General features: G+C 42.9%; 1 protein-coding gene across 5 annotated transcripts in view; it reads right to left on the bottom strand.

Moving 5' to 3' along the window:
• RNF8 (ring finger protein 8) overlaps window positions 1–26143 on the bottom strand; it is a 74926-nt gene extending 48783 nt beyond the window's left edge. Inside the window, exons 1-5 of one of the 5 annotated variants that reach the window (XM_057555269.1) lie at window positions 25892–26135; window positions 19889–20017; window positions 11872–11947; window positions 5181–5921; window positions 1918–1980 (exon numbers count right to left, since the gene is read on the bottom strand). In XM_057555269.1, the coding sequence (XP_057411252.1) occupies window positions 1918–1980; window positions 5181–5921; window positions 11872–11947; window positions 19889–19923 (915 nt within the window). In that variant the 5' untranslated portion in view covers window positions 19924–20017; window positions 25892–26135. Of the gene's footprint in view, window positions 1–1917; window positions 1981–5180; window positions 5922–11871; window positions 11948–12521; window positions 12682–19888; window positions 20021–25891 lie in introns of those variants that run through there. The other 4 variants (XM_057555268.1, XM_007197936.2, XM_007197935.3 and 1 more) reach the window with 4 other exon arrangements.
• Window positions 26144–27232: the final 1089 nt, after the last annotated feature.

Genomic DNA, 27232 nt, shown 5'->3' with positions numbered 1-27232 from the left:
CGACATTTTTGGAGCCCAGCTCTCCCCCGCCTTCCTCTTGGCAGGCACCGAAAGTGGTATTTCTGAAAAGATATTACTCAAGAAACACATTTTAAAATGTGTGGTCTGGGGGCTTCCCTGGTGGCACAGTGGCTAAGAATCTGCCTGCCAATGCAGGGAACACGGGTTTGAGCACTGGTCTGGGAAGATCCCACATGCTGCGGAGCAACTAAGCCTGTGCGCCACAACTACTGAGCCTGCGTGCCACAACTACTGAAGCCCGCGCACCTAGAGCCCCTGCTCCACAAGAGAAGCCACCACAATGAGAAGCCCGCGCACCGCATTAAGAGTAGCCCCCACTTACCGAAACTAGAGAAAGCCCGTGCACAGCAACAAAGACCCAATGCAGCGAAAAATAAACAAACTAATTAAAAAAAATAAAAAAACAATAAAATGTGTGGTCTGCAGAAAAAAAGCAGTTATGTCAGAAGTCCTGAGTATTCATCTTGACCACTAATTAGATGCATGTGCCTTAATTTTCTCATTTATAAAATGGGAAAACAGGTGCCCCCCTACATTGGGGTTAATAAGAAAAAAAAATAACATATATGGGAGCACTCAGAAAAGTTTTTAAAGCTCTATGTAAATGCAAGTTATTATAATTATAGGCCTGGAAAATGAAAAAGAACAGCTTCAGAAGGACCACCAGGTGGACCGAACAACAACCATGTCTCATTTGAGAGTGGTACGTCCCCCAGGCATGCTGTTAGAGAACCATGACCTAAAAGTATCCTATTTTAGGTTAATGAATGGAGACTGGCCAAGTGCATTATGCTAAATGATAGTGTGTTTTCCAGTCTGTCTCAGCAGAGGGTGAGGTGTTGTGGGTGCAGGGTACTTAATGATTCCTCAGGGATTTCCAAGAGCAGAACCTTACTCTTTTCCAGTCAATTTCAAAACATTATCTGAATATTAATTTAATAATCCTCTAAATGGGAAACATGCCTACCCCCCCACCCTAGAAAATACACAAGCTTAGAAAATAAAATTCCAAAAAGACTGAATTTTTCACCTAATGCTTTCCAAGGCTGTTTGTGTACCCAAGGCTGTTTGTGCACCCAAGGTAGGCACCCTTCCAAGCATGAAGTAATATGTGACTGTTAGCACTGTAAAAAGGTTGGGAGGTAGGTAAGCAATAAAAGAACCAAATGATAAATTCTCCTGAACAAATTCTAATGTGATTACTCATTTTTCTCAAGGAGATACAAACACTCACCTCCTGACTTATAACAAACTACTAATCATTACACATAAAGAACAGAAGACAAAGCAGGTTTTAAAGATGCAAAAGATCTCATAAAAAAATAAACAGAGGAGAGAGGTAGTCAAGTTAAAATAAATAAATTACAGGCAATCTTTTAGGATAATTTTATTCCTGGAGCCTTGCCCCCTTCAGTAAATTGATACATTTTGCTGACTGTTAAACTGCACATTCTCAACGTAACCTAAAATGCTTAACTGGAACATTCTCAGATGGTTTCAGGATGGCTTCAGCTCAGGAATGGTGAGGTAATGGATGCCCTTGCAGGCCCTGGTGGCCAAGTCACAGCTCGCAATTTCCCTCTGCTGCTCTCACCTTTCCGGAAGCGCAGCCACTCTCCTAGAGAGCCTCCTAATTGCTACAGGCTCGTTTCCTCTTCACCAAAGCAACTCGTGCTCAAATGAAGATGTAAGCTTTCACGCTGAGGTCTGGCATGTCTGTGAGGCTCCAAGTCTCCGACCTGATGGCGTGAGCAGCTGCCACCTGCTCTGTCTACAGACTGGAGATGCCGCAGAGGTGTGCGCTAAGCAGCAGAGGCAGCCGGCGGCCACAAGAAGCCTGGTTGCCCCCCCACTCCGCCGCCCACTATAAGCTCAGGACAATGGCAAGAGATTTACCTCCTGCAGAGCCTGGGCCAGCTGTTGCTTCAGGTCCTCTTCCCCTTGCTCCTTCTCCAAACCCTGCAAAGCCAAAAACAAAATGTAAGGTGACCCGGCAGGAAGGGGGAAAAAGGGACAAAATCCAGTAACAAGCAGAGCAGACCTGCTAGCGTGAGCATCTGGAAACAACAGGGGGCAGGGAGTGGGTGGAAAGTCTCCCGTTTTACTTCAAGCTGTTGGCAGTAAGGGACTTAAGCAGAATTAAACTGCTCAAATACTGTACACCTCAGGGCTGTCACCTTCAAGCCACCACTCAGGGTGTTCTGGAGAAACTCTGGATTAATACTCCAAGTCCCCTTCACTGGCTAATGCTGTGACTCCCAAAAGGATGCAAACTGAGAGCTTCTGAGTCACCAAGTATCTAAACTGAGACACAATCCCCTGAGCTGGCACTCACAAGCTCCACCATGTTTCTTTCCTCAATTCTGGCCACTCTGTCTCTCACTCTGAGTCTTTACCACTTCTAGCCCATAAACTGCTCCTCCTCCTGCCTTGCCTGAGCTTATGCTATATCGCCTCCATCCGCCCCCTCGAATGTGGATGCCTTCTACATCATCACTCCCCTACATCCAGCACCTTCCAGAAGAACCTCTGGGCCCTTCCCTCCTTAAGAATTACCTACCCGAGACTTCCCACGTAAGACTCCGCACTCCCAAGGCAGGGGGTCCAGGCTCGATCCCTGGTTGGGGAACTAGATCCCACATGCATGCCAGAACTAAGAAGTCCACATGCTGCAACTAAGAAGTCTGTATGCCACAACTAAGAAGCCCACATGCCACAACTAAGAAGTCTGCATGCCACAACTAAGAGTCTGCATGCCACAACTAAGAGTCTGCATGCTGCAACTAAGAAGTTCGTATGCCACAACTAAGAAGCCCACATGCTGCAACTAGAAGATCCCATGTGCTGCAACAAAGACCTGGTGCAGCCAAAATAAATAAATAAATAAATATTAAAAAAGAAAGAATTACCTACCCATTTAATATGCCAACTGGAAATTGTTCTCTAATTTAAATATATTGACTTGAAACTGTTCTGATTATTGTGTGTGTATAATACATCTTGTCTCCTCAACCAGATATATTCCTTAATGGCAAAAACCAGTTATTAAGCACCTTTATAACCACCCAAAATCAAGTATAGTGCCAGGTAATGCGGGTGCTTAAAAAAAATCTGTGTGGCTAATATGTATAAAATAGATAACTAAAAAAAAAAAAAAAAAAAAGAATGACGTGGAGAATTCCATAACAGACAGGGTCCTCCTCCCATTATAGTAGTTGAAAATGCCACATCCCTGCTTTCATGATGTCCTCTGAACCCAAAGTGCTATCCTGGAACAACCAGACACCCTCAGAAACTGGTTACTTGAGGTTACAGGGAGTGCAAGATTCCACCCCATGGGGTGGTGGTGGAAGTATCATACAATAACATTTAATTTCCAGAGAAGCAGCAGAAGTGATTCCAGGCTTGTGTTGAGACCCCAGCATTAGCACTGCTGGCCCTGCAGGTGAGATGTTTGTGCCCAGTGACAACAGCGTAGCATCTTCCTTGGACTGGGTCTGTCTCATTCCTGACTGTATAGTTTCCAGCCTTGTTTTCCCAGTCCCCCAGCAACTAATGTTGTTTAAATATATTCCTTATATTGAAAAAAAAAAAAAAAAACCTGTGTGGGAATTCCTTGGCAGTCCAGTTGTTAGGATTCCGTGCTCTCAATGCTGAGGGCCCAGGTTCAATCCCTGGTTGGGGAACTAAAATCCCACAAGCCACGCAGCGCAGCCAAAAAAAAAATTTTCTGTGTGAAGTAGCAAGGGTTAAGTGAGCTTCTGAGCAAGCGGTAGGGGTAGGATAAATTCTTAAGGGCTTGGTGGGAGAGGGGAATGCAACTAATAAACAAAGGACTAGATATACATCACTAGGAGCGATTTATATATGGCCCTCTCATTCCTGGAGAAATTCTCTAAACCAGTCCTTTTTGCCTTTCTTTACCATTTTGATAAGGAAAAAGATTTCACAGCTATATCTTGAAGCGTGCTGAAAGCAGCCACAAATATTAACAGTAACTCTTGTTCCTGAACACATAAGCCTTTAAAGAGAGCTCTGCTCTGGTGAAGGTGTCATACACTAAATATGTAGAGATAAACCTCCGTCTATTAATTTCAAGAACTAGTCCAGGCTGGAAAAGGGCAGCAAAAAGGTACACATAAGCAAGCAGTGTATATCCTTAGAAAGACCTATTTAATCCATGGCCTTTGCTAAGACCAGAAGTTTACAGGGATAGCTGAGATCAGAATGAAATCTACAAACTGTTCAGAAATAAGCCAACACAACTGGTTATTTCTTACCCTGAGTAAAGTACATGAAAGAGAAAAGCTTATTCACTTCAATCCTGATTGGCCCCTCTTAGTTCTAAGTCAACAATGGGGAATTCTTGACATTCAGTATTACCTGAGCAAGTAGGTGAGAGTAAAACATGTGGCTCTTGCCAGATGGGAACTGACATTTTGAGCAGAACCAGGATCAGCCGTAGCCTAGAAGCTTTGTGCAAGAGCTTGTCATCTAAACAAACGACTTGGGGATGCAGACACATTTGCCCTCACCTTGACACAGCTAAGACAGTCATTATTTTATCTACTAAAGGCCCTGTGGAAGGTGGCTTGTCACTCAACCCAACAACTGAGTCATGGTGTACCTGTCCCCTCCCATGCTGGCTACTCAGGTCAGAAACAAACATTTTCTGCCTTTCTAGCCTCCCACTTCCTAGGTTAGCTACAGAGCTAACAAGTTGCCAGGTAAATCAAGGGCAGAGTAATCAGGTGACCTACACCTGCCTTGGGTACAGGAATTTGGCTTTGACCTCAGAACACAGAAAGATTACTGATGAAGACAACTATTGCGTTAACTGGGGTGTGCTGTAATTTGGGGGCAACTTCACCTTCATCCAACCTCTCTCTGAATTTACCTCAGTTCTGAGATGCCTCACCTTTACATCCTGTTATATCTTGGCTGGTTCTGCCAGTCACCTTTCCCCATCTTGGCATCCCAACTCTGGCTCTTGATCTGATCAGCATGCTGAACCTCAAAGTTTTCTGTTCCCATTACTTCTCCTGTCCCTGGCACTCAGCACTTGGTCCCTGATCCAGAAACAGAGAGCTCTGGCCAGAGGCTCACAAAGGGCCTGCCCACCCCAAGGGGCACTCTTGTCCTTCCCTCCTGTTTGGTACCTGGAGATGCTGCTGCTCTTCCTGGAAAGTCTTCTCCAGCTGCTCCACTCTGGCCTGCTGTTGGGCCTGCTCTGCACACAGCTGGGACTGTAAATCCTGCAGTTCCTGCTCCATTTTCACAATTTTCTTCGAGTTCCCTTTTTGGGTCTGCTTTTTCACATTCAGAACAGCTACCTGCTTTTCCTGCATCTGTGTTTTCAGCTTTAGAATCCTGGACATCGTTACCTTAAACAGCTCTAAGCTGCTCTGAGATGCTGAAGGATTTGAGGCTTTCTGCTTCTTATAATGAAGCTCTACAACTTTTGCGGGGCCTGGGTAAACATGAGCCCCTGTGGTCTTCCCACTTAGCTGAAGAGAAGTCAAAGTAGGATCCAAATATTCAGAGGGTTGACTAGCCACTTCACCCTTCCCATGTGACTTCACTGGCTGACCAGATTCACAAGACACTTTACTTATTTTGGATTTCAAATTTGAGGGGCCTTCAGCTCCAGAACCCTCTAATTCATTCAAACTAAATTTCCTTTTAGTTCTCAAGCCCTTATTTTTTACCATCATCTGGTCATTTTTTGGGGAAAGACAAGGGTAAATCTTCTCCCAGTCTTCTTCAGTAACTTCATATTCATACTCTGCATTCTCCTTATTTTCCAGAGGCACCCCAAGCTGGATGTGATCTCCATTATGGATAGAATAGACCTTTAAAGGTTCTAGACGTTCTCTGTTCAGCCAAACACCATTCAGACTCTGGGGAAAGGGAAAGAAAGACAAAATAAGCTTCATGATTTCCCTCCTCTTAATGGAATTTCTTTCCTGCTGCTGCAAAGCCTTCTGTCTTTTCAGAAAGAAAATCCTTGGAAGCGGAGTCAAGATGGCAGTGTGGGAAGACGCAGAGTTAGCGTCTCTCCAAAACTAGGGCACCTGCCACCACTGGTGGGGTACTCTGATGCCCAGGGAGATGGGAGGAACCCCAAAGTGAACCGGTAGGACGTAGGGGGACTGAGAGGGGAGGAGAAATGGAGGCCAGATAGGATTGGTGCCCCTGAGGCCGGGGAGATCAGGAGAGGCAGGCAGGAGGGGCCCTCCAGAAGGAGCAGGAGAGGTGGGGAGGGCGACTGCCCCGCCCACTCGAGCCCAGGAAGCCTGCTGGGCTCCCAGGTGAGGTCCCCTGCCCTCTGAGACCAGGGGTGGGGGGCACACCTGGGCCCCTCCTGTTCCTTGAGCCTAAGCCCCACCCCCCACAGCCCCCAGGGCCTTTTCCAGCCCTGTGGTCCTGAGCATTGGCCCACCCCACCACCCAAACCTCACCCTTGCTTAGGCCCCGCCTTCCACAGCCAAGGCCTTCCCCCCACCCCTTTTTTTTCTTTTCTTTTCCCTCTTCCTCTTTTTTCCTATTGTGATGTACCTTCCAGTTGTTGATTCATCTGTATTTTTATTTGTTTATTCTTTCTAACATATCTGTTAGTTTCCTAGTCTAATTTTTATTTTTTACTTTGTTACTGTTCTTTTTGTTTCCGCCCCACGTGGCTTGTGGGATCTTGGTTCACGAGCCTGGGGTTGAGCTGAAGCTCCTGCGGTGGGAGCTCCGAGTCCGAACTACTGGACTAACAGAGAACCTCAGACCCCAGGGAATATTCATCAGAGTGAGGTCTCACGGAGCTCACCATCTTAGCACCAAGACCCAGCTCTGCCCAGTAGCCTACAAACTCCAGTGTTGGAAACCTCAGACCAACCAGTAAGACAGGAACACAATCCCAAACATAAAAAAGAAAAAAGAGAGACGGCAAAAAAATACGTCACAGATGAAGGAGCAAGGTAAAAATCTACAAGACCAAGTAAATGAAGAGGAAATAGGCAATCTACCTGAAAAAGAATTCAGAGTAATGATAGTAAAGATGATCCAGAATCTTGGAAATAGAATGGAGGCACAGACTGAGAAAATATAAGAAATGTTTAACAAAGACCTAGAAGAACTAAAGAACAAACAAACAGAGATGAACAACACAATAACTGAAATGAAAAATACACTAGAAGGAATCAATAACAGAATAACTGAGGCAGAAGAACGAATAAGTGAGGTGGAAGACAAAATAGTGGAAATAACTGCTGAGAAGCAGAATAAAGAAAAACGAATGAAAAGAATTGAAGACAATCTCAGAGACTTCTGGGACAACACTGAATGCACCAACATTCAAATTATAGGGGTCCCAGAAGAAGAAGAGAAAAAGAAAGGGTCTGAGAAAATATTTGAAGAGATTATAGTTTAAAACTGCCCTAACATGGGAAAGGAAATAGTCACCCAAGTCCAGGAAGCATGGAGAGTCCCATACAGGATAAACGCTAGGAAAAACACACCAAGACACACATTAATCAAACTAACAAAAATTAAATTCAAAGAAAAAATATTAAAAGCAGCAAAGGAAAAACAAAAAATAACATACAAAGGAATCCCCATAAGGTTATCAGCTGATTTTTCAGCGGAAACTCTGCAGGCCAGAAGAGAGTGGCAGGATATACTTAAAGTGATGAAAGAGAAAAACCTACAACCAAGATTATTCTACCCAGCAAGGATCTCATTCAGATTCGATGGAGAAGTCAAAAGTTTTTCAGACAAGCAAAAGCTAAGAGAATTCAGCATCACCAAACCAGCTTTACAACAAAGGCTAAAGAAACCTCTCTAAGCTGGAAACAAGAGAAGAAAAAGACCCACAAAAACAAACCCAAAACAATTGACAAAATGGTAATAGGAACATACATATCGATAATAACCTTGAAAGTAAATGGATTAAATACCCCAACTAAAAGACACAGACTGGCTGAATGGATAAAAAAACAAGACCCATATATATGCTGTCTACAAGAGACCCACTTCAGACCTAGGGATACATACAGACTGAAAGTGAAGGGATGGAAAAAGATATTCCATGCAAATGGAAATCAAAAGAGAGCTGGAGTAGCAATACTTGTATCAGATAAAATAGACTTTAAAATAAAGACTGTTACAAGAGATAAGGAGGGACACTATATAATGATCAAAGGATCAATCCAAGAAGAAGATGTAACAATTATAAATGTTTACGCGCCCAACATAGGAGCACCTCAATACATAAGGCAAATGCTAACAACCAGGAAAGGAGAAGTCGACAGTAACACAATAATAGTAGGGGACTTTAACACCCCACTTACACCAATGGACAGATCATCCAAACAGAAAATAAATAAGGAAACACAAGCTTTAAATGACACAACAGACCAGATAGATTTAATTGATATTTATAGAACATTCCACCCAAAAGTGGCAGAATACACTTTCTTCTCAAGTGCATACAGAACATTATCCAGGATAGATCACATCTTGGGTCACAAATCAAGCCTCAGAAAATTTAAGAAAATTGAAATCGTATCAAGCACCTTTTCTGACCACAACACTATGGAGACTGGAAACCAATTACAGGAAAAAAACTGTAAAAAACACAAATACCTGGAGGCTAAACAGTGTGCTACTAAATAACCAAGAGATCACTGAAGAAATCAAAGAAGAAATTTAAAAATACATAGAAACAAATGACAATGAAAACACGATGACTCAAAACCTATGGGACGCAGCAAAAGCAGTTGTAAGAGGGAAGCTTATAGCAATTCAATCTCACCTCAAGAAACAAGAAAAATCTCAAATAAACAACCTAACCCTACAGTTAAAACAACTAGAGAAAGAAGAACAAAGAAAACCCAAAGTCAGTAAAAGGAAAGAAATCATAAAGATCAGAGCGGAAATAAATGAAATAGAAACAAAGAAAACAATAGCAAATATCAATAAAACTAAAAGCTGGTTCTTTGAGAAGATAAACAAAATCGATAAACCCTTAGCCAGACTCATCAAGAAAAAAAAGGAGAGGATGCAAATCAATAAAATTAGAAATGAAAAAGGAGAAATCACAACTGACATTGCAGAAATACAAAGGATTGTAAGAAACTACTACAAACAACTATATGCCAATAAAATGGACAACCACAAAGAAATGGACAAATTATTGGAAAGGTACAATGTTCCAAGACTGAACCAGGAAGAATTAGAAAATATAAACAGACCTATCACAAGTAATAAAATTGAAGCCATAATTTAAAATCTTCCAAAAAACAAAAGTCCAGGACCAGATGGCTTCACAGGCGAATTCTATCAAACATTTAGAGAAGAGCCAACACAGATCCTTCTCAAACTCTTCCAAAAAATTGCAGAGGGAGAAACACTCCCAAATTCATTCTATGAAGCCACCATCACCCTGATACCAAAATGAGAAAAAGATATCACAAAAAAAGGAAATTATAGACCAACATCACTGATGAACATAGATGCAAAAATCCTGAACAAAATACTAGCAAACAGAATCCAACAGCACATTAAAAGGATCATACACCATGATCAAGTGGGATTTATCCCAGGATGCAAGGATTCTTCAATATACGCAAATCAATCAATGTGATATACCACATTAACAAATTAAGGAATAAAAACCAAATGATCATCTCAATAGATGCAGAAAAAGCTTTTGACAAAATTCAACACCCATTCATGATAAAAACTCTCCAGAAAATAGGCACAGAGGGAACCTACCTCAACGTAATAAAGACCATATATGACAAAACCACAGCAAGCATCATACTCAAAGGTGAAAAACTGAAAGCATTTCCACCAAGATCAGGAACAAGACAAGGATGTCCACTCTCCCCACTCTTATTCAACATAGTTTTGGAAGTCCTAGCTACAGCAATCAGAGAAGAAAAAGAAATAAAAGGAATAAAAATTGGAAAAGAAGAAGTAAAACTCAACTGTTTGCTGATGACATGATACTATACATAGAAAATCCTAAAGATGCCACCAGAAAACTACTAGAACTAATCAATGAATTCGGTAAGGTTGCAGGATACAAAATTAATGCACAGAAATCTCTGGCATTCCTACACACCGACAACAAAAAATCACAAAGAGAAATTAAGGAAACACTCCCATTTACCATTGCAACAAAAAGAATAAAATACTTAGGCATAAACCTGCCTAAGGAGGTGAAAGACTTGTATTCAGAAAACTATAAAACACTGATGAAAGAAATCAAAGATGACATAAACAGATGGAGAAATATACCATGTTCTTGGATTGGAAGAATCAATATTGTGAAAATGACTATACTACCCAAAACAATCTACAGATTCAATCCCTACCAAACTACCAATGGCATTCTTCACAGAATCAGAACAGAAAATTTTACAATTCGTATGGAAACACAAAATACCCTGAATAGGCAATCTTGAGAAAGAAAAACGGAGCTGGAGGAATCAGGCTCCCTGACTTCGAACTATACCACAAAGCTACAGTAATCAAGACAGTCTGGTACTGGCACAAAAACAGAAATATAGATCAATGGTACAGGATAGAATGCCCAGAGGTAAACCCAGGCACATATGGGCACCTAATTTACGACAAAGGAGGCAAGAATATACAATGGAGAAAAGACAGCCTCTTCAATAAGTGGTGCTGGGAAAACTGGACAGCTACATGTAAAAGAATGAAATTAGAACACTACCTAACACCATACAGAAAAATAAACTCCAAATGGATTAAAGACTTAAATGTAAGACCAGACACTATAAAACTCTTAGATGAAAACATAGGAAAAACACTCTGACATAAACCACAGCAAGATCTTTTTTGACCCACCTCCTAGAGTAACAGAAATAAAAACAAAAATAAACAAATGGGAACTAATGAAACTTAAAAGCTTTGGCACAGCAAAGGAAACCATAAACAAGACGAAAAGACAACCCTCAGAATGGGAGAAAATATTTGCAAATGAAACAACAGACAAAGGATTAATCTCCAAAATATACAAACAGCTCATGGAGCTCAATATCAAAAAACAAAAAACAAAAAACAATCCAGTTAAAAAATGGGCAGAAGACCTAAATAGACATTTCACCAAGGAAGACATACAGATGGCCAAGAGGCACATGAAAAGATGTTCAACATCACTAATTATTAGAGAAATGCAAATCAAAACTACAATGAGGTATCACCTCACACCAGTCATAATGGCCATTATCAAAAAATCTACAAACAATAAATGCTGGAAACGGTGCGGCGAAAAGGGAACCCTCCTGCACTGCTTGTGGGAATGTAAATTGATACAACCACTATGGAAAACAGTATGGAGATTCCTTAAAAAACTATATATAGAACTACCATATGACCCAGTAATCCCACTACTGGGTATACACCCTGAGAAAACCATAATTCAAAAAGAGACATGTACCACAATATTCACTGCAGCACTATTTACAATAGACAGGACATGGAACCAACCTAAATGTCCATCGACAGATGAATGGATAAAGAAGATGTGGCACATATATACAATGGAATACTACTCAGCTATAAAAAGAAACTAAATTGACTTACTTGTAGTGAGGTGGATGGACCTCAGTCTGTCATACAGAGTGAAGTAAGTCAGAAAGAGAAAAACAAATACCATATGCTAACGCTATGAATGGAATCTAAAAAAAAAAAAAAAAAAAAAGAATGGTACTGATAAACCTAGTTGCAGGGCAGGAATAAAGAGGTAGACATAGAGAATGGACTTGAGGATATGGGGTACGAGGGTGAAGCTGGAGCAAAGTGAGAGTAGCATCGACATATATACACTACCGAATGTAGAACAGTCGGCTGGTGGAAAGCAGCAGCATAGCAGCATAGGGAGATTGGCTTGGTGCTTTGCGATGACCTAGAGGGGAGGGATAGGGAGGATGGGATGGAAGCTCAAGAGGGAGGGGATATGGTGGCATGTGTATGCATATGGCTGATTCGCTTTGTTGTGCAACAGAAACTAACATAGTATCGTGAAGCAATTATACTCCAATAAAGATCTATTAAAATGAATGAAAGAAAACCCTTGAGGACAAATAGAAAAGAAAGGTTCATAAACTGCCATCCTTAGAAACAGCATTCTTCAAACAGCACTTTGGCTTTTTACCTATATGATGTTCATCTCTCCAGAGAAGTGCCTGTGTAACAGGCAGGAATCACCTTGTTACTGGTGGATGAATTACTCAAATGCAGTAGCATTAAAAGAAACTGAAATCGAATAGCTCCTATTGATGTAAACTGGGGGCAATGGCCCAAGACTGGAAAAACTGCTAAGAGTGAAGGAAGTAGCATCTAATGATGAGGTTCCAAAGGTATGCTTGGCCAAGAAAGTCATGCAGGCACTGTCTCTGGATGTGTGTGGCCCCTGAACACACTGGTGAATGAAAAAACACTTCCCAGTACACATAAACCAAAAAAGAAAGTACCAATACCTTGTACTGGGGTCAAATCGCAGATGGGATCTGATCCAAATAACAGCACCAGAGGTCCATGGGCAACAGAACACGTGGTTAAGAGCTGGAGCTCTGGACTCAGCTTATTAGTTGCATGGCCTTCACCAATTTACTTAACCTCTTTGTACCTCAGTTTTGTCTGTAAAATAGTACAGTTCCTATCGCATACTGCTCCTGTGAGGAATGACTGAGGTAATACATGTAAAACACTTAGCACACAAACACTTAAACACTAAACACATAGAACAAATGCTCGATATTTACTTTTGTGGTTTAAATTGTATCACAGTGTGGGGATTAAGAGCATGAACCTGAAGTCAGACTGCCTGGGTTTGTAATTTGGCTCCATTACTTAACAGCTGTGTGACTTAGGCAAGTTTCTTAACCTCTCTATGCCCCAGCTGCCACATCTATAAAATGGAAGATAATAATAGTCTCTCCCTCATGGTGTTTGTGTGGATTTAATGAGGTAAAATATGTACTGTACTTAGAAAAGTACCTGGCACATGGTAAGCATTATATAAGTGTATATATAAGTGTTCACTACCATTATTTTGTTCTGGCTCAGCTGATTTATCAACAATCACCTCAACTCTGTGCTCAGCATCTTGCAAAGTAAATATACTGAGTACAAAAGCAGAAGATATGAAAACATCTTTTAGCAGCTGACCATGGAAAGCAAAACACAAGGGCATATTTAAGCAAATGTGGGATTACATAGCACAGCCTATAAATGCAAAGGAATATCATGTAGAGCTGGGTTAGCTAAGAGATACTAAATGGGGATGATAGATCCTAAAACAGACCTGAAGCAAATGCAGCATTTAAAGTTTTAAGAGACAAGTGGGCATTTTAACCCATATCAAGGACTTAACTTTGGGGGACAGGACAGAGATGAAGCTCACATCTGAACAGGGACTAAGGCTTATGTTTATGTTGGTAAAATAGCTACCTACTTTCACCAAGAAAAAATACCTGGTCAACCCAAATATGAAGGACAGGGGGCTGGACCACAGGGCACAGAGGATCCAGGGGAGTAGAGACTGGATCTCAGCTCTGGTTTGGTATTAGGCCCTAGTTTCTGGTTCTATATTATTTGGCTCAAGCAGGGAAAGGGAGAGAAAGACGAGCAAAGAAACACACAGAAAGACTGGCTTTTACCTCAAGGCCTTAGGCCTAACCTGGCTTATCTGTCAACCTGCTCCTAAACTTTCCATTCATATTCAGCCTGAGAAATTATAGGAAGTGATCGGTTCTGCAGACTTCTGTAACAACACATGAGGAATTAACAAAGGAGGGGGATGGAGACCAGAAGAGTCCATTTTAAAATATACATAGGAAAACAGTCTCAGGGAAAGTAATATGACACAGGAGGCCACCTAATGTCAAGATACAGACATTTAAGAAAAACTCAAAGGCAAAGATAATGTTAAATAAATAAAGAAGGTTATAGAAGCAGCCCAAGACGAGAGAGAACAAGGATTCCCTAAAAAGCTGGGGCAAACTCTTGAGACATATGGCAGCCCTCCACTAGATCCTCTGTATTAACCTGCCTTCCTTCAGAGCCCTTTAGGTCTGAAAAATAAGCTCTCAAAATTTTTCCATCACATTTTATCCTTGGATGCCTCTGTTTACCCATTTAATCACTCTTTGGTGACACCTAGCAGTATAATTTGGACCAAAGGCCCAAATTGGTTCTGTTCACACAGTGACTGTAGAAAAGATGAAAATACCATGGCTATACAGGAACAGTCAAGTACTGCCCAGGATATGATTTCAAATACAATGGTTTAAATAAATCAAACTCTGTTCAATACTTTCTTGATGCTGGTTTTCATAATCACCAGTCTGAACAATGTCAGCAGCATCAAAGTGATAACCAAAGAAAAGCCTGCCCAATGTCTCAGTCATCAATGAGGAAAAGGTGGAATAACCCTCACCCCCTTAAATACTAATTACTTCACTTAATGCTCAATCTCTGTACAGCATTTTTAATCGGTTGTTGAGAACAGTGGAAACCCAAAGCCAATAGCCAATGTTTCCTTGCAGTTCTCTAGATGACTTATGTAGCTCAGTGGTTCTCAGCCCTAACTGTAGAGTGAAATCACCTGGAAACGTTTAGAACAAATAGCAGTGCCTGCTATTAGACTTAGTCTTAGTCCTTAGACTTAGTCTCATCCTTAGAATTAATTGGTCAGAGATGGGAACTAGGCATCAGAATTTTTAAAGCCAGGTTTAGACACAAACACTGTGTATAGTCATATCAAGACACAGGGCCCCTTTGCAGTCAACCCTTCACCCATATCCAGGCAGCTACTCATCTGGTCTCTACCCTACAAAGGTCTGCCTTTTCCATAATGTTGTATAAATGGAATCAGACACAGTATGTACCCTTTTGAGTTTGGCTTCTTTCGCTTAGCATGATGGCTCTGAGATGTGTCCACTTGGTTGCATTACAGTAGCTTGGTATTTTTATTGCTAAGTAGTACTCCAGGGTATGGGTATATCAGCTTGTTTCTCTGTTCCCTAGTTGTTTTCTTCCAGTTTTTGGTGATTATGAATAAAGCCACTATAAACATTCAGGTACAAGTTTCTGTGAGAACATAAGTTTCCATTAATTTGGGGTAAATACCTAAAAATAGAATTGCTGGGTAAGTGTATGTTTAACTGTAAGAAACTGCCAAACTGTTTTTCAAAGTGGCAGTACTATTTTGTTTCCTCACTTGCAATGTTTAAGAGTTCCAATTACTCTGCATGCTCACCAGCACTTGGTAGTGGTTTTTTTTTGTTTTGTTTGTTTGTTTTTTTTGTTTTTATAAATTTATTTATTTATTTACTTTTGACTGCATTGGGTCTTCGTTTCTGTGCAAGGGCTTTCTCCAGTTGCGGCGAGCGGGGGCCACTCTTCATCGCGGTGCGCGGGCCTCTCACTGTCACGGCCTCTCCCATTGCGGAGCACAGGCTCCAGACGCGCAGGCTCAGTAGTTGTGGCGCACGGGCTTAGTTGCTCCGTGGCATGTGGGATCTTCCCAGACCAGGGCTCGAACCCGTGTCCCCTGCATTGGCAGGCGGATTCTTAACCACTGCGCCACCAGGAAAGCCCGGTAGTGTTTTATTTTAGCAATTCTAATAGGTGTATCAGTCAATATTTTAAAAAATTCTTTACTAAAGCATAACATACAAACATAAAAACATACAAATCATAAATGCACAACTAGGTGAATATCACAAAATGAACACTCAGTGTAACTATCACAAGGTTTAAAAAAAAAAACAAAAACCCCCACATTATCAGCATCCCAGAAACATCCTTGTGCCTCCTTCTAGCCACTAAGCACCTGCCCCTCACCCCATAAAGTGACTACTAGCCTGGCTTAACATCACACGTTAGTTTTGCCTCGTTCTGAACATTATACAAATGGCATCAAATAATATGTATTCTTGAGACTTTCCTGCCAGTCCAGTGGTTAAGAATCCGCACTTCCACTGCAAGGGGCATGGGTTTGATCCCCAGCTGGGGAACTAAGATCCCGCATGCCACATGGCACAGCCAAAAAAAAAAAAAAAGTATTTTTTTGTATCTGTTTTCTTTCACTCAATATTATGTTTGCAAGATTTACCCATGTTGTTGGATATAGTAGTAATTCATTCATATTCATTACAGTATAGTGTTTCATTGTTAAGAATATTCCACAGTTTATTTATCCATTCTTTTTTTTTTTTTAAACATCTTTATTGAAGTATAATTGCCTTACAATAGTGTGTTAGCTTCTGCTTTATAACAAAGTGAATCAGTTATACATATACAATATGTTCCCATTTCTCTTCCCTCTTGCATCTCCCTCCCTCCCACCCTCCCCATCCCACCCCTCTAGGTGGTCACAAAGCACCGAGCTGATCTCCCTGTGCTGTGCGGCTGCTTCCCACTAGTTATCTATTTTACATTTGGTAGTGTATATATGTCCATGACACTCTCTTACCCTGTCACATCTCACCCCACCCCCTCCCCATATCCTCAAGTCCATTCTCTAGTAGGTCTGTGTCTTTATTCCCGTCTTGCCACTAGGTTCTTCATGGCCTTTTTTTTTTTATCCATTCTACTGTTGAAAGACATTTGGGTTGTTTCCCTAGGAGTGAAAATACTGTATGTGTGTATGTATGTATGTATATACACATACATACATACACAACTTTAATAAATAATGCCAAATAATTTTCCAAAATAGTTGTACCAATTTACACTTCTACCAAAAGACTACTTGCTCCATACCCGTGTTAATGTCTGGCATCATCAAAATTTAATTATAGTTACTCTCTGACTACAAGGTGTGTTGTGGTATTCCATCATGCTTTTAATTTGTATTTCCCAGGGACTTCCCTGGTGGCGCAGTGGTTGAGAATCTGCCTGCCAATCCAGGGGACACGGGTTCGAGCCCTGGTCCGGGAAGATCCCACATGCTGAGGATCAACTAAGCCTATGCACCACAACTACTGAGCCTGTGCTCTAGAGCCCGCGAGCCACAACCACTGAGCCCACGTGCCACAACTACTGAAGACAGTGCGCCCAGAGCCCGTGCTCCGCAACAAGAGAAGCCACCACAATCAGAAGCCCACGCACTGCAACGCTCACCGCAACTAGAGAAAGCCCGTGCGCAGTAACGAAGACCCAACGCAGCCAAAAATAAATAAATAATTTGTATTTGTATTATTTATTGATCAAATAAATAATTTGATCATTAATGAAGTTGAACAATGTTTCATGGCTACTGAACATTTGGAAAGAATCTTATGTGAAGTGCCTGGCTCTTGCCCATTTTTATTTTTTTTTAATTTATTTATTTTAGTTTATTTATTTTTGGCTGCATTGGGTCTTCGTTGCTGTGCGTGGGCTTTCTCTAGTTGCGGAGAGTGGGGGCTACTCTTCATTGCAGTGCGCAGGCTTCTCATTGCGGTGACTTCTCTTGTTGTGGAGCACGAGCTCTAGGCACGTGGGCTTCAGTAGTTGTGGCGCGCAGGCTCAGTAGTTGTGGCTCGCAGGCTCAGCAGTTGTGGCGCACGGGATTAGTTGCTCTGCAGCATGTGGGATCTTCCCGGACCAGAGCTCAAACCCATGTCCCCTGCATTGGCAGGGGACAATTCGTAACCACTGCACCACCAGGGAAGCCCCTGCCCATTTTTAATACTGGGTTACCTTTCTTTTTTCTCATTGATTTGGAGTTCTATATACATCCGAGTATAAGCCCTTCACTGATTATATGTGTAGCAAGTATCTTCCACTCTGAGCTTGCTTTCACTCTCTTAATGATATCTTTTGATGAATGGAAATTCTTAATTTTAATGTGCTATCTCCAGTATTTTTTAAAAGTATCCCATGTATGGGCAAAATTGGAAACAGGGCTGAGAACCACTGCTCTAGCTGATGGGAGACCAGAAGTTGAACTGTCCCAAGCAGCAAGGTTTGTTCAGACTCAACTGTGCACAGAAGGGATTAAAACAGATCATCTCTAAGGTCCCCTTTTCAGTGCCAATTTATATTTTGCTCACAGTGCCTTGCCAAGAGTGCTGAACCAATTTACTTAGCATTCATGCTCTCTTTCAACACCATGCCCACTCAACTTAATCCTAGTGCAGGAAGGTACTTTCTCCAACAGCTTAAACCTAGCAGGTTTATGCATGCAAAATGAGGCCGCTGGGCAGGCCTACACAATACCTGTGATACTATGAATTATAATCAGAAATATATATTTGGTATTCACCCCCATTTCTAGCACAGAGCTTCTAAAACCCTTGAAATTTCCTAAGTGGTAAGAGATCAAGGTATCTTTTGTTATGTTAATGAGGTGACTTTTGGAATGCACCAGGGTCACCTATGAGGGCTGGGTGCCAGGGGAACCAATCCTGTGATTGGAGAGTTGGAACTTTCAGTCTCACCCCTCAACCCCCTGGGAAGGGAGAGGGGCTAGTGGTTGATCACCACTGGCTAATGATTCAATCAATTACACAAATGTAATGAAGCCTCCATAGAAACCCAAAAGGATGGGGTTTGGAGAGCTTCCTGGTTGGTGAACACCTGGAGGTGCTAGGAGAGGGGCAGGGCATGGACGCTCCATGCCCCTCCCCATATACCTTGCCCTATGCGTCTCTTTCATTTGGATGTTCACCTGTATCCCAGACCATATCCTTTTATAATAAACTGGTAAATCTAAGTAAATGTATTCCTGAATTGTGAATCACTCTGAAGCTAATTAATTAAATCCAAAGTGGGAGGCGGCAATGGGGACCTCTGATTTATAGCCAGTCAGCCAGAAGTACAGGTGAAAACCTGGACTTGGCAACTGGCACCTGAAGTTCAAGGACAGGGTCCTTGGAACTTCCAACCTATAGCCAGTTGGTCAGAAGCACAGATGTTAACCTGGGGTTGTGACTGGCATCTGAAGTGGAGGGTGGTCTTATGGGACTGAGCCCTTTACCGGTGGAATCTGATGCTACCTCGGGTTGACAGATGGGTGGGGGGATGTCCCCACACCCGTTGGAATTGGTCTCAGAATCATTTTAATACCCTTCCTTCTAACAGGTATCTTTAAAATCCTTTCAACCAGAGCAGTGCAAAATGGTGTCCAAAGACGTTTCACACTTCCTAATCCTTAACTGTTGACATCAGAATTTCTCTCACTTCACACTCTATATTTTCACTGTATTTGCAGGTGCTTGTATATCTGCACTTTAGGTACTTCCTAATTGCTGGGCTTTATACACTATTTCACCTCCCTTAGTATTCACATTTGATCTGTGGTTTTCAAATTTGTTTCAAGCAAAAAAAACCCCCTTTATTCAAAGAAAATCTTCCTTAGAGCACTAATATATGAAACAGGTGAAAAGTGAGAGGAGGGGTTTGCTCTGATGAAAAGAAGTGGGAAAGAAAAGGAGCTAAGTGCAGTCAGCTCAGTTCCTCCCCCTCCCCATGTCCTGAATCACAGTTGTACTCCAGAATCTTTGTCAGATTCCCAAGATCTCTGGACCTCCAACTCACAAGAGACCAGGTTAGGTTGGGGTATGGGTCATTAAAATTTCTGGAATAGGACCTATTGCCCCAATTCAAGTGTTCCCTACAAAGTAACTAACTTCTAGTCATTAGAATTTATTTTGGCATAATCTAATCTCTGGCAACATAGAGAAGTAGTTGTCTCTGGGAAAGACAAGTGGGTAGCTAGGGGAGAAGATATCTTCTTTTAATTTTGAATCTTTTAATTTTGTACCATGTATTACCTCTGAGGGGGCGAGGAACCCTAACTTAAAAATAAACAAAAATTCAATAAAAGTAACTAGGCTTCTGTGGATTACTGTACCTTGTTGTCCATAATTGTCCATTGGCCCTCGGCATTCTGCTTCAAAATACAGTGGTTTCGGGAAATCATCAGAGGGCAGATTTTTGATATCAGCTGGTATGTGACACCAAATCCTCGCCCTACAGTCACCTAGGAAGACAACAACAATGTAAGAGACACAATCAGCCACCGTACTGAAAAGAGAGGTCCTTTACAATCTTGTCAACCAGCAGTATCCACAAGTCCTGACTTATGAAACCAGATTCCCATGAAACCCAAACAGCTCACTGGCCATCTCCTCCTTCAGCTGCCATGGGAGCCGCTGGCTAGAAAAAGGTAAAAAAGTTGTGACAAGAGACAACTGAACATTAATCATGGAATGTCAGGGTTGGTAGGACTCTGAAAGGTTACCTGGTTCAGCCACTCATGGGATGGAGGAATTCTTCCTACACAACCCCATCAACTAGTCTTAAACACTGCCAAGAACTATATAGCTTCTACATAAGACAGTCCTTCCAATTTTTTAGTGGCTCTGACTTGGCATCTTTCTTCCTATAAATTCCATCCACTGGCCCAGGCTCTGCCCTGGGCACCACCAGAAAATCTCCAATCCCCCTTCACATGACCACTATAAAGTGTCTACTGAATCTTCCCTTTTCTTGGCCCTATGTTCCCAGTTACTTCAACGTAACTCCACAGAATAGGTTTGAGTCTTTTTGCCATCCTAATAGGTCTGTGAAGAGACCTGGTTTATTTTTATTCCTGGATGCCACATTAAGAAAAATAAACCTAATTTTTATTACATAGTCGGATGCAAGTATCACTTTCCCAGTTCTAGATATTATCACTGGAGCATATAAATTACGTTAGCTTTCACAGCAGATCTATCATACTGCCAACGTATCCTTAGGCTTAGGAATGATTAAATTTCTTGGTCTAACCCTCCCCTAAGAATTTTTATGCTAAGTCATGTCTCTTCTGTCCTATACTTGACTAGTTGGTAAATTTGGATTCAAGTGCAGGACCTTACATTGACTCCTATTAAATTTCATCTTGTTAGTTCAGCCTATCATGAGCTTGTCAAGACCTTTCTGAATTTTTCATCTGCCATCAGACATACTCAATATCCCTTCCAGCTTGGAGTCACCCACCAAATTGATATGATGCCCTCTGTACCTTCATTCAAGACAGATAAAAAGATCAGAACAGGTTGTAACCAAAGGCAAAGCTCTCAGGAAAGCCTAGTAAACATTCCACCACACAATCTAGGAACACCTTCAACCAGTTATAATTCAACCAAAAGATGGAAAAGTCCTTGTTTTCCATCCTATCCACAAGGACAGCATGAGAGCTTCTGGAAAAGGTTGCAAAGAAGTCCCAGTTCACATCTATCATACTTTCCTGACAGACCAGTCAAGTTCATAATAACCCTGTCAAGGAAGGAAATAAAATTCTTCTGGGATCCAGATCGTAGAATTCCCTGCTTATTCTTCTTGGCGCACACGCCACCTCTTTAATGACCCATACCCCAACCTAACCTGGGAACATTAAGCCAAATAGTCTGTGGTTTTCTAAAAGCTGCACTTTTTGTTCCTGTTAAATTCTTTCAAAATCATGCCTGTCCTCCTGAGTCCCTCAAAGACCACCATGACGCTTTGTCCCAATCTATTCCTCCCCACAAACTCTCATCTCAGTAACTGACACTACCAGCCAACCTACTGCTTAGCCCCAAACCCAGAAGCCATCTTTGATTCACTCTACATCCCTCATCCCCACATTCAAATCATCAGCAAAATCTACTGGCTGTAATTCAAATATGCCCTAATCTATTCACTTCTCTCTCTCAGTGGCCACTACCTTAATCCAAACAGCACTGTTTCCTCCAGTTATGCTGTTTTTGCTCCTGTGCCAGCCCCCATTCTTCACACAGTAGCTGGGGTGGTAATGTAAAAACTTTAAACCAGATCTTTTCCCTTCTTAAAATTCTCTAATAATCCAAACTTCCTTCCACAGCCTTTAAGGCCCTCAATGTCCTAACCCCTTCTACCTCTTTAGTGTTATCTCACATTATGGTCAGAAACACTACCTGAGGGTATTTTCACCTGTCCCCTCTGATTAGAACAGCCTTCTCTCAGACATTTGCATGGGCTCCTTATCTTTCAAGTTTCAGCTCCTCAGAGGCCTACCTTGATTACCTGATCTAAAGTTGCTGCCTGATCCCTCCCCGGCCATTGCATTCCTTCACATTATTAGCATGCACTTACCACATCCAAAATTATCTTGCTTGTTTCATTTATTTTTGTCTACTTTTATTTACTTTTCTAAATTTATATTTAGAATTTAAATTTCATGAGCAGGGACCTTATCTGTCTTGTGTACCACAGTACTCTGTACTCCTCAGAGCCTCTTTCTGCTCAGTAAATATCTGTGAATAAATGGGACAATAAAGAGATCTTGCTTATGAGTCCTCCCAGATTCCAGGAGATGGGCATTTTTTAGGTCAGAAGTTGGAAAATGGGTTATTACCACTGGAAACTATGGAGCAGCAGCCAGGAACCTTACAATCTGACTTGTTCCCCTCTAAAATGTTGTGGTGATCACCTCCACCAAAACCCTGAAACTGAAGTTTTTCAATGCTTTGACAGTTTGGCAGAAATTCCATTAATTATGGAAGTGCCTCTGAATTAATACATATACCCTTTAAAAATGGAATGTTTAAGGATTTATCTGTCATCCATATTCAGTAAGAATTTCCATTTAGGTAGCTTTATTTCTAATAAAGAAAAGTATTAAATATTCCATTTTAATACCTGAGGGGAGACAGTCAGATTGCCATTATGGGTAGCCTGGAGAAAGTAATACAAAAAAGGGAGATGAGCGCCTTTCTCTGAAATCACCTCCTATGAACTCTGAATCCAGGAAAGGAAGGAAACACTCTTTTTTGTCTTTCCCTTCACTGTCTGGTCCTAGAATTTACCTTGATATATTGATAATTCATCCACACCATGGTTAGAGTCTGCATGAGCTTATCTGAATATCCCAGCACCATGCATAACATGAAACTAAATTTCCCATGGGAACTGAGTGCCAACAAACTGCCAATTCGTTGCTGGGGGTTGTTTCCATTTACAACAGTTTTGCAAGCCTTTGTGCTTACTGACAGTATTGGTCTACAAGTTCATCTTGTCCTTACCCACCTTCGCTAATGCTTTCCTCCTAGGCATGACTCCTACTGTTTCCCAAATGACCAACAACTCCTCTAGGACCATCCTTTACCTTTTTCCAACCCTCTGAGGGCAAAGAGCTTCATGAAAACCAAATACAGGAGAAGAAAAGAGAAAAATGAAGATACTATGATTTCCCCCAAAGGCCTAAATACTTATAGGGCCTGGGAACTAGCTAACTTGCAATAAATCTCTATCTAATTTGTTTTTCTACCAAACTCTCTGGATTGGTTTAAGAATTTTAAAGACACCCATTCAGGCAGACAATTTACTACAGTATTCCCTTCAATGAAATGAGAGGAACCTTGTTTTATTATCGTAGCTGAGAATGTGAGGGGTACTGGGAAGGCAAGAAACTGACTTTACTCTCATTATAACTAAGTAATATCAGCACACCTCCTAAATCTTGTGCACACGGGCCTGTGCTACGGTTTGGGGACCATTACAATACAAGCAGACTTCATCTCTTGGCTTTGACTCCGGCCTCTGTCCATACACACTGCAGACTATGCTCCAACTACTTCCTAAGGTCCGACCTTGCAGACAGCCAGGCCTGGGCGGCCTCTCCTCCACATAGGTCCCAAGGCAAGCCAGTCTTCTTGCTATATCTTCACCATTCACTCTGGCTTGTATGGCTCTCCCCTCATAGCGGTGGTCTCACACAAAATTATCTGATAGTTTAAAGTATGTGTAGGAGTACTTTATAGTCCTCTTGTCCTTGCTGCAGGGGCTTTAACTCTTTCTGCCTGCCCCCTCCCCAAGACTCTCAGTGCTACCAAGCTATTCAGAAGTAATGAATTAATCCACCACAACTGAATCTTAAAGAACAATTAACATAACCACTAAATTCCTTACAGGGTTGTGTGTGAGTGTGGTATATGTGCAAGGCTCAGATTAAGTGATGTATGTGAAAGCCCAGTCCTATACAAAATAAGGTATAGTTACTATTATTCAGGTATTAGTATCTTCATTTGTTAAACTTCCTAAAGGTATATGCTTTTGGAAAGGGTCGTGCAGGGAAGGCCAATGCTCGAGCTGAAAGAATGAATGTCTAATATGGACTTTTAGGCACTGATAACGTGGATAGAAGAGAGACTGGGGGCAGAGGTATCTTCCTCGTGTTCTTCAATTCACAGCATACAAGTAATCCTTTATAATCCCCAAATCTAGCAACATTTAAGGCTGGACCTGAATTCCTCCTCTGACTGTTCTTAGGATAGTGCTAAATAAACCACATCTTGGCACTTGATCATACAGTCTGCCTGGATGTTCTCAAACTGCTTCATTGCATAAAATCCTCTTTCCCCGTTCAAGCAATAAACTCTTTGAGAGCAAAAGTCATTATTATTTGTCCCTCTCATACTACAGCAAACAATGCAAGTACTCAGTAAATACCTGGGAGACTGAATTGAGACTATGTAATTTACAGGAAAAATCTAGTTAAACATACAAAATTATCAAAAGACTTCTTTTCTTTTAAATTTATTTATTTATTTTTGGCTGTGTTGGGTCTTCGTTTCTGTGCGAGGGCTTTCTCTAGTTGCGGCAAGCGGGAGCCACCCTTCATCGCGGTGCGCGGGCCTCTCACTATCGCGGCCTCTCTTGTTGCGGAGCACAGGCTCCAGACGCGCAAGCTCAGTAGTTGTGGCTCACGGGCCCAGTTGCTCCGCGGCATGTGGGATCTTCCCACACCAGGGCCCGAACCCGTGTCCCCTGCATTGGCAGGCAGACTCTCAACCACTGCGCCACCAGGGAAGCCCCAAAAGACGTCTTTATCCTTCACACAAATCATTTCCAAAACCAAAACGGTTCCCAATCACCACAAGCTGGTCCCAGATCTAGCCCTCCTTCCCAAGCTGACTGCACTCTCTCTCTCTCCTCTCTCTTCCATCACCCTCTCTAGAACAACCTCCCCAGTCCTAGCGGCCTCCAACTGAAACCGTACCTCACCTGTCCTCTTTAAATTTTTTTCTTTGTATTTATAACCGCATTAGAGGACATCATAAGCAGCTTCTGGAGAGAATTCTTGTATTTCTGAAGCCCTACCTCAACCCATCTAAGGGAGTGCCAGTCGGCAGTACCGAGACTCGCAGGATAATTGTGGCCCACACCAAAGCGCCAATTTTCCTCAAGAGTTGGAAAGGAAAAGGGCATTTTTACGTAAAAGTCTGAGTATTTTAAGGGACACGACCTCGAACTCGCAATCTTTTTCAAAATAAACTTGAGAAAGTTCACGCTCTCAGCAGTCCTCCGAGGTTCCCCCCCAAGACCCCGGACGGTTCCGTGACTCTCGGAAGTTGGGGCAGCTCCGCCTCCCAGTTCCGCCGCCCCGGCAGGGCGCAGGCGGGCGCTCCGGGTGGGACCCCAATAGGGGCTGTCCCAGCCCCCCAACCCATCAACACAGTCGCCTCCTTCCTCCGCGAAACCCCAGCAGTCCTCACATCCTCTACGCCCACCTCTCGCTCTGCCCCTCTACCAGGCTCCTTCCCGCAACCCAGACACCGGCCCCAGCTCGCCCCTCGGGCCTAGGCCGCTCTCCACGGGGCCATCTTTTCTCCCACGCGATCATACTTCCCCCGGACACCGCCCACCTCAGACCCCCACAACCGCTCGCACCAGACCCCTCTCTCCGTTCCCTCCCCCCAGGGCCCACCCTTCACCGCTCTCTTCTCTTCCTCTCCCACCTCCACTTTTCCATTCACCCCTCCCGCCGGGACGCCGGGCCTCCCTCCGGCCCTCCCTCCGGCCCGTGCCTCCTCCAACTCCCTTCCCTCACCTTAGGAAGACCCCTCCCCCTCACCTCGTTTCCATCCTCCAGCAGCAGCCACTCGGCGTTCATCCCCACCCGCCGCAAGCACCAGCTCCGGTCACCAGCGCGGCCTTCCGTGACCAGGGAGCCAGGATCCCCCATAGCCCACTCGGCCCTGGGTCACGGTCAGCACAGAGCGAGACCCCAACCCGGGTTCCCGCCGCCTCTCGGTTCCCTCGCGGGAGCCATACCTACGCTACAGACAGAAGCAATCGCTGGGTGTTCGCGATCGAGGCGAAAGCTCGCCTGGGCTCCGCCCCGAGCCCGCCCAAGGCTGGCAAGCCGGAGTCACTGCGCCTGCGCGAGAGAAGGGCGCTTGGGACCCTGGAAACCAGGTGAGGGCGGTTTAGCCCGAGGGCCGGCACTCGTTGCCCGACGTGCCCTCATGCTCCCGACACACCTTTCTCACCCTTTATAGCGCCCCCACCCCAGTTCTAGCCTCCCCCCACTGGAGCCTCTTCTCGCTTTTCCTCTCTCTTTTTAAAAATTTTGCTTTGTAACGATTTCCATGTTATTTAAAATGATAACCAACTTTTAAACAACTTTTAACTTGTGATAAATTTAAAATCTGTTAAACCTGTTTCTAAACAGCACCTCTTTTGCCCGATCTTCTTTTACTACCGCATTTTTAAAAACTCAGACTGAAAAAAAATTATTAAAAAAAAAAAGAATTCCCTGGCTGTCCAGTGGGTCGGACTCTGCGCTTTTGTTGCCTGCGCAGGATTCCATCCCTGGTGGGAGAACTAAGATCCAGCAAGCCGAAAGCCGTAAGGCGCGGCCAAAATATATATATATATTAAAAAAAAAAAAAAAACTTAGACTGTACTAGGCAAATCTATCCAGGCAGAAAGCACAGTTACCTGCTGCTAGGTGTGGAAGCCAGGAGGTTGAACGCAATGGACTTGAGGGAATCTTCGGAGGTGATAGAAATGTTCTAAAACTGGATTGTGGTATACACCGGCACATAATATTGTACATCAACTCTAGTGAATTAAAAATAAATAAATAGGGCTTCCCTGGTGGTGCAGTGGTTAAGAATCCGCCTGCCAATGCAGGGGACACGGGTTCCAGCCCTGGTCTGGGAAGATCCCACATGCCGTGGAACAACTAAACCTGTGCACCACAACTACTGAGCCTGCTCTCTAGAGCCCTCGTGCCACAACTACTGAAGCCCGCGCACCTAGAGCCCGTGCTCCGCAACAAGAGAAGCCACCTCAATGAGAAGCCTGCGCACCACAATGAAGAGTAGCCCCTGCTCGCTGCAACTAGAGAAAGCCCGCGCGCAGCAACGAAGACCCAACGCAGCCAAAAATAAATAAATAAATAAAATAA

Source organism: Balaenoptera acutorostrata, chromosome 10 (assembly GCF_949987535.1).
Source record: "Balaenoptera acutorostrata chromosome 10, mBalAcu1.1, whole genome shotgun sequence".
NCBI classification, from domain to species: Eukaryota; Metazoa; Chordata; class Mammalia; order Artiodactyla; family Balaenopteridae; genus Balaenoptera; species Balaenoptera acutorostrata.
This window is presented reverse-complemented; position numbering and strand designations above follow the sequence as displayed.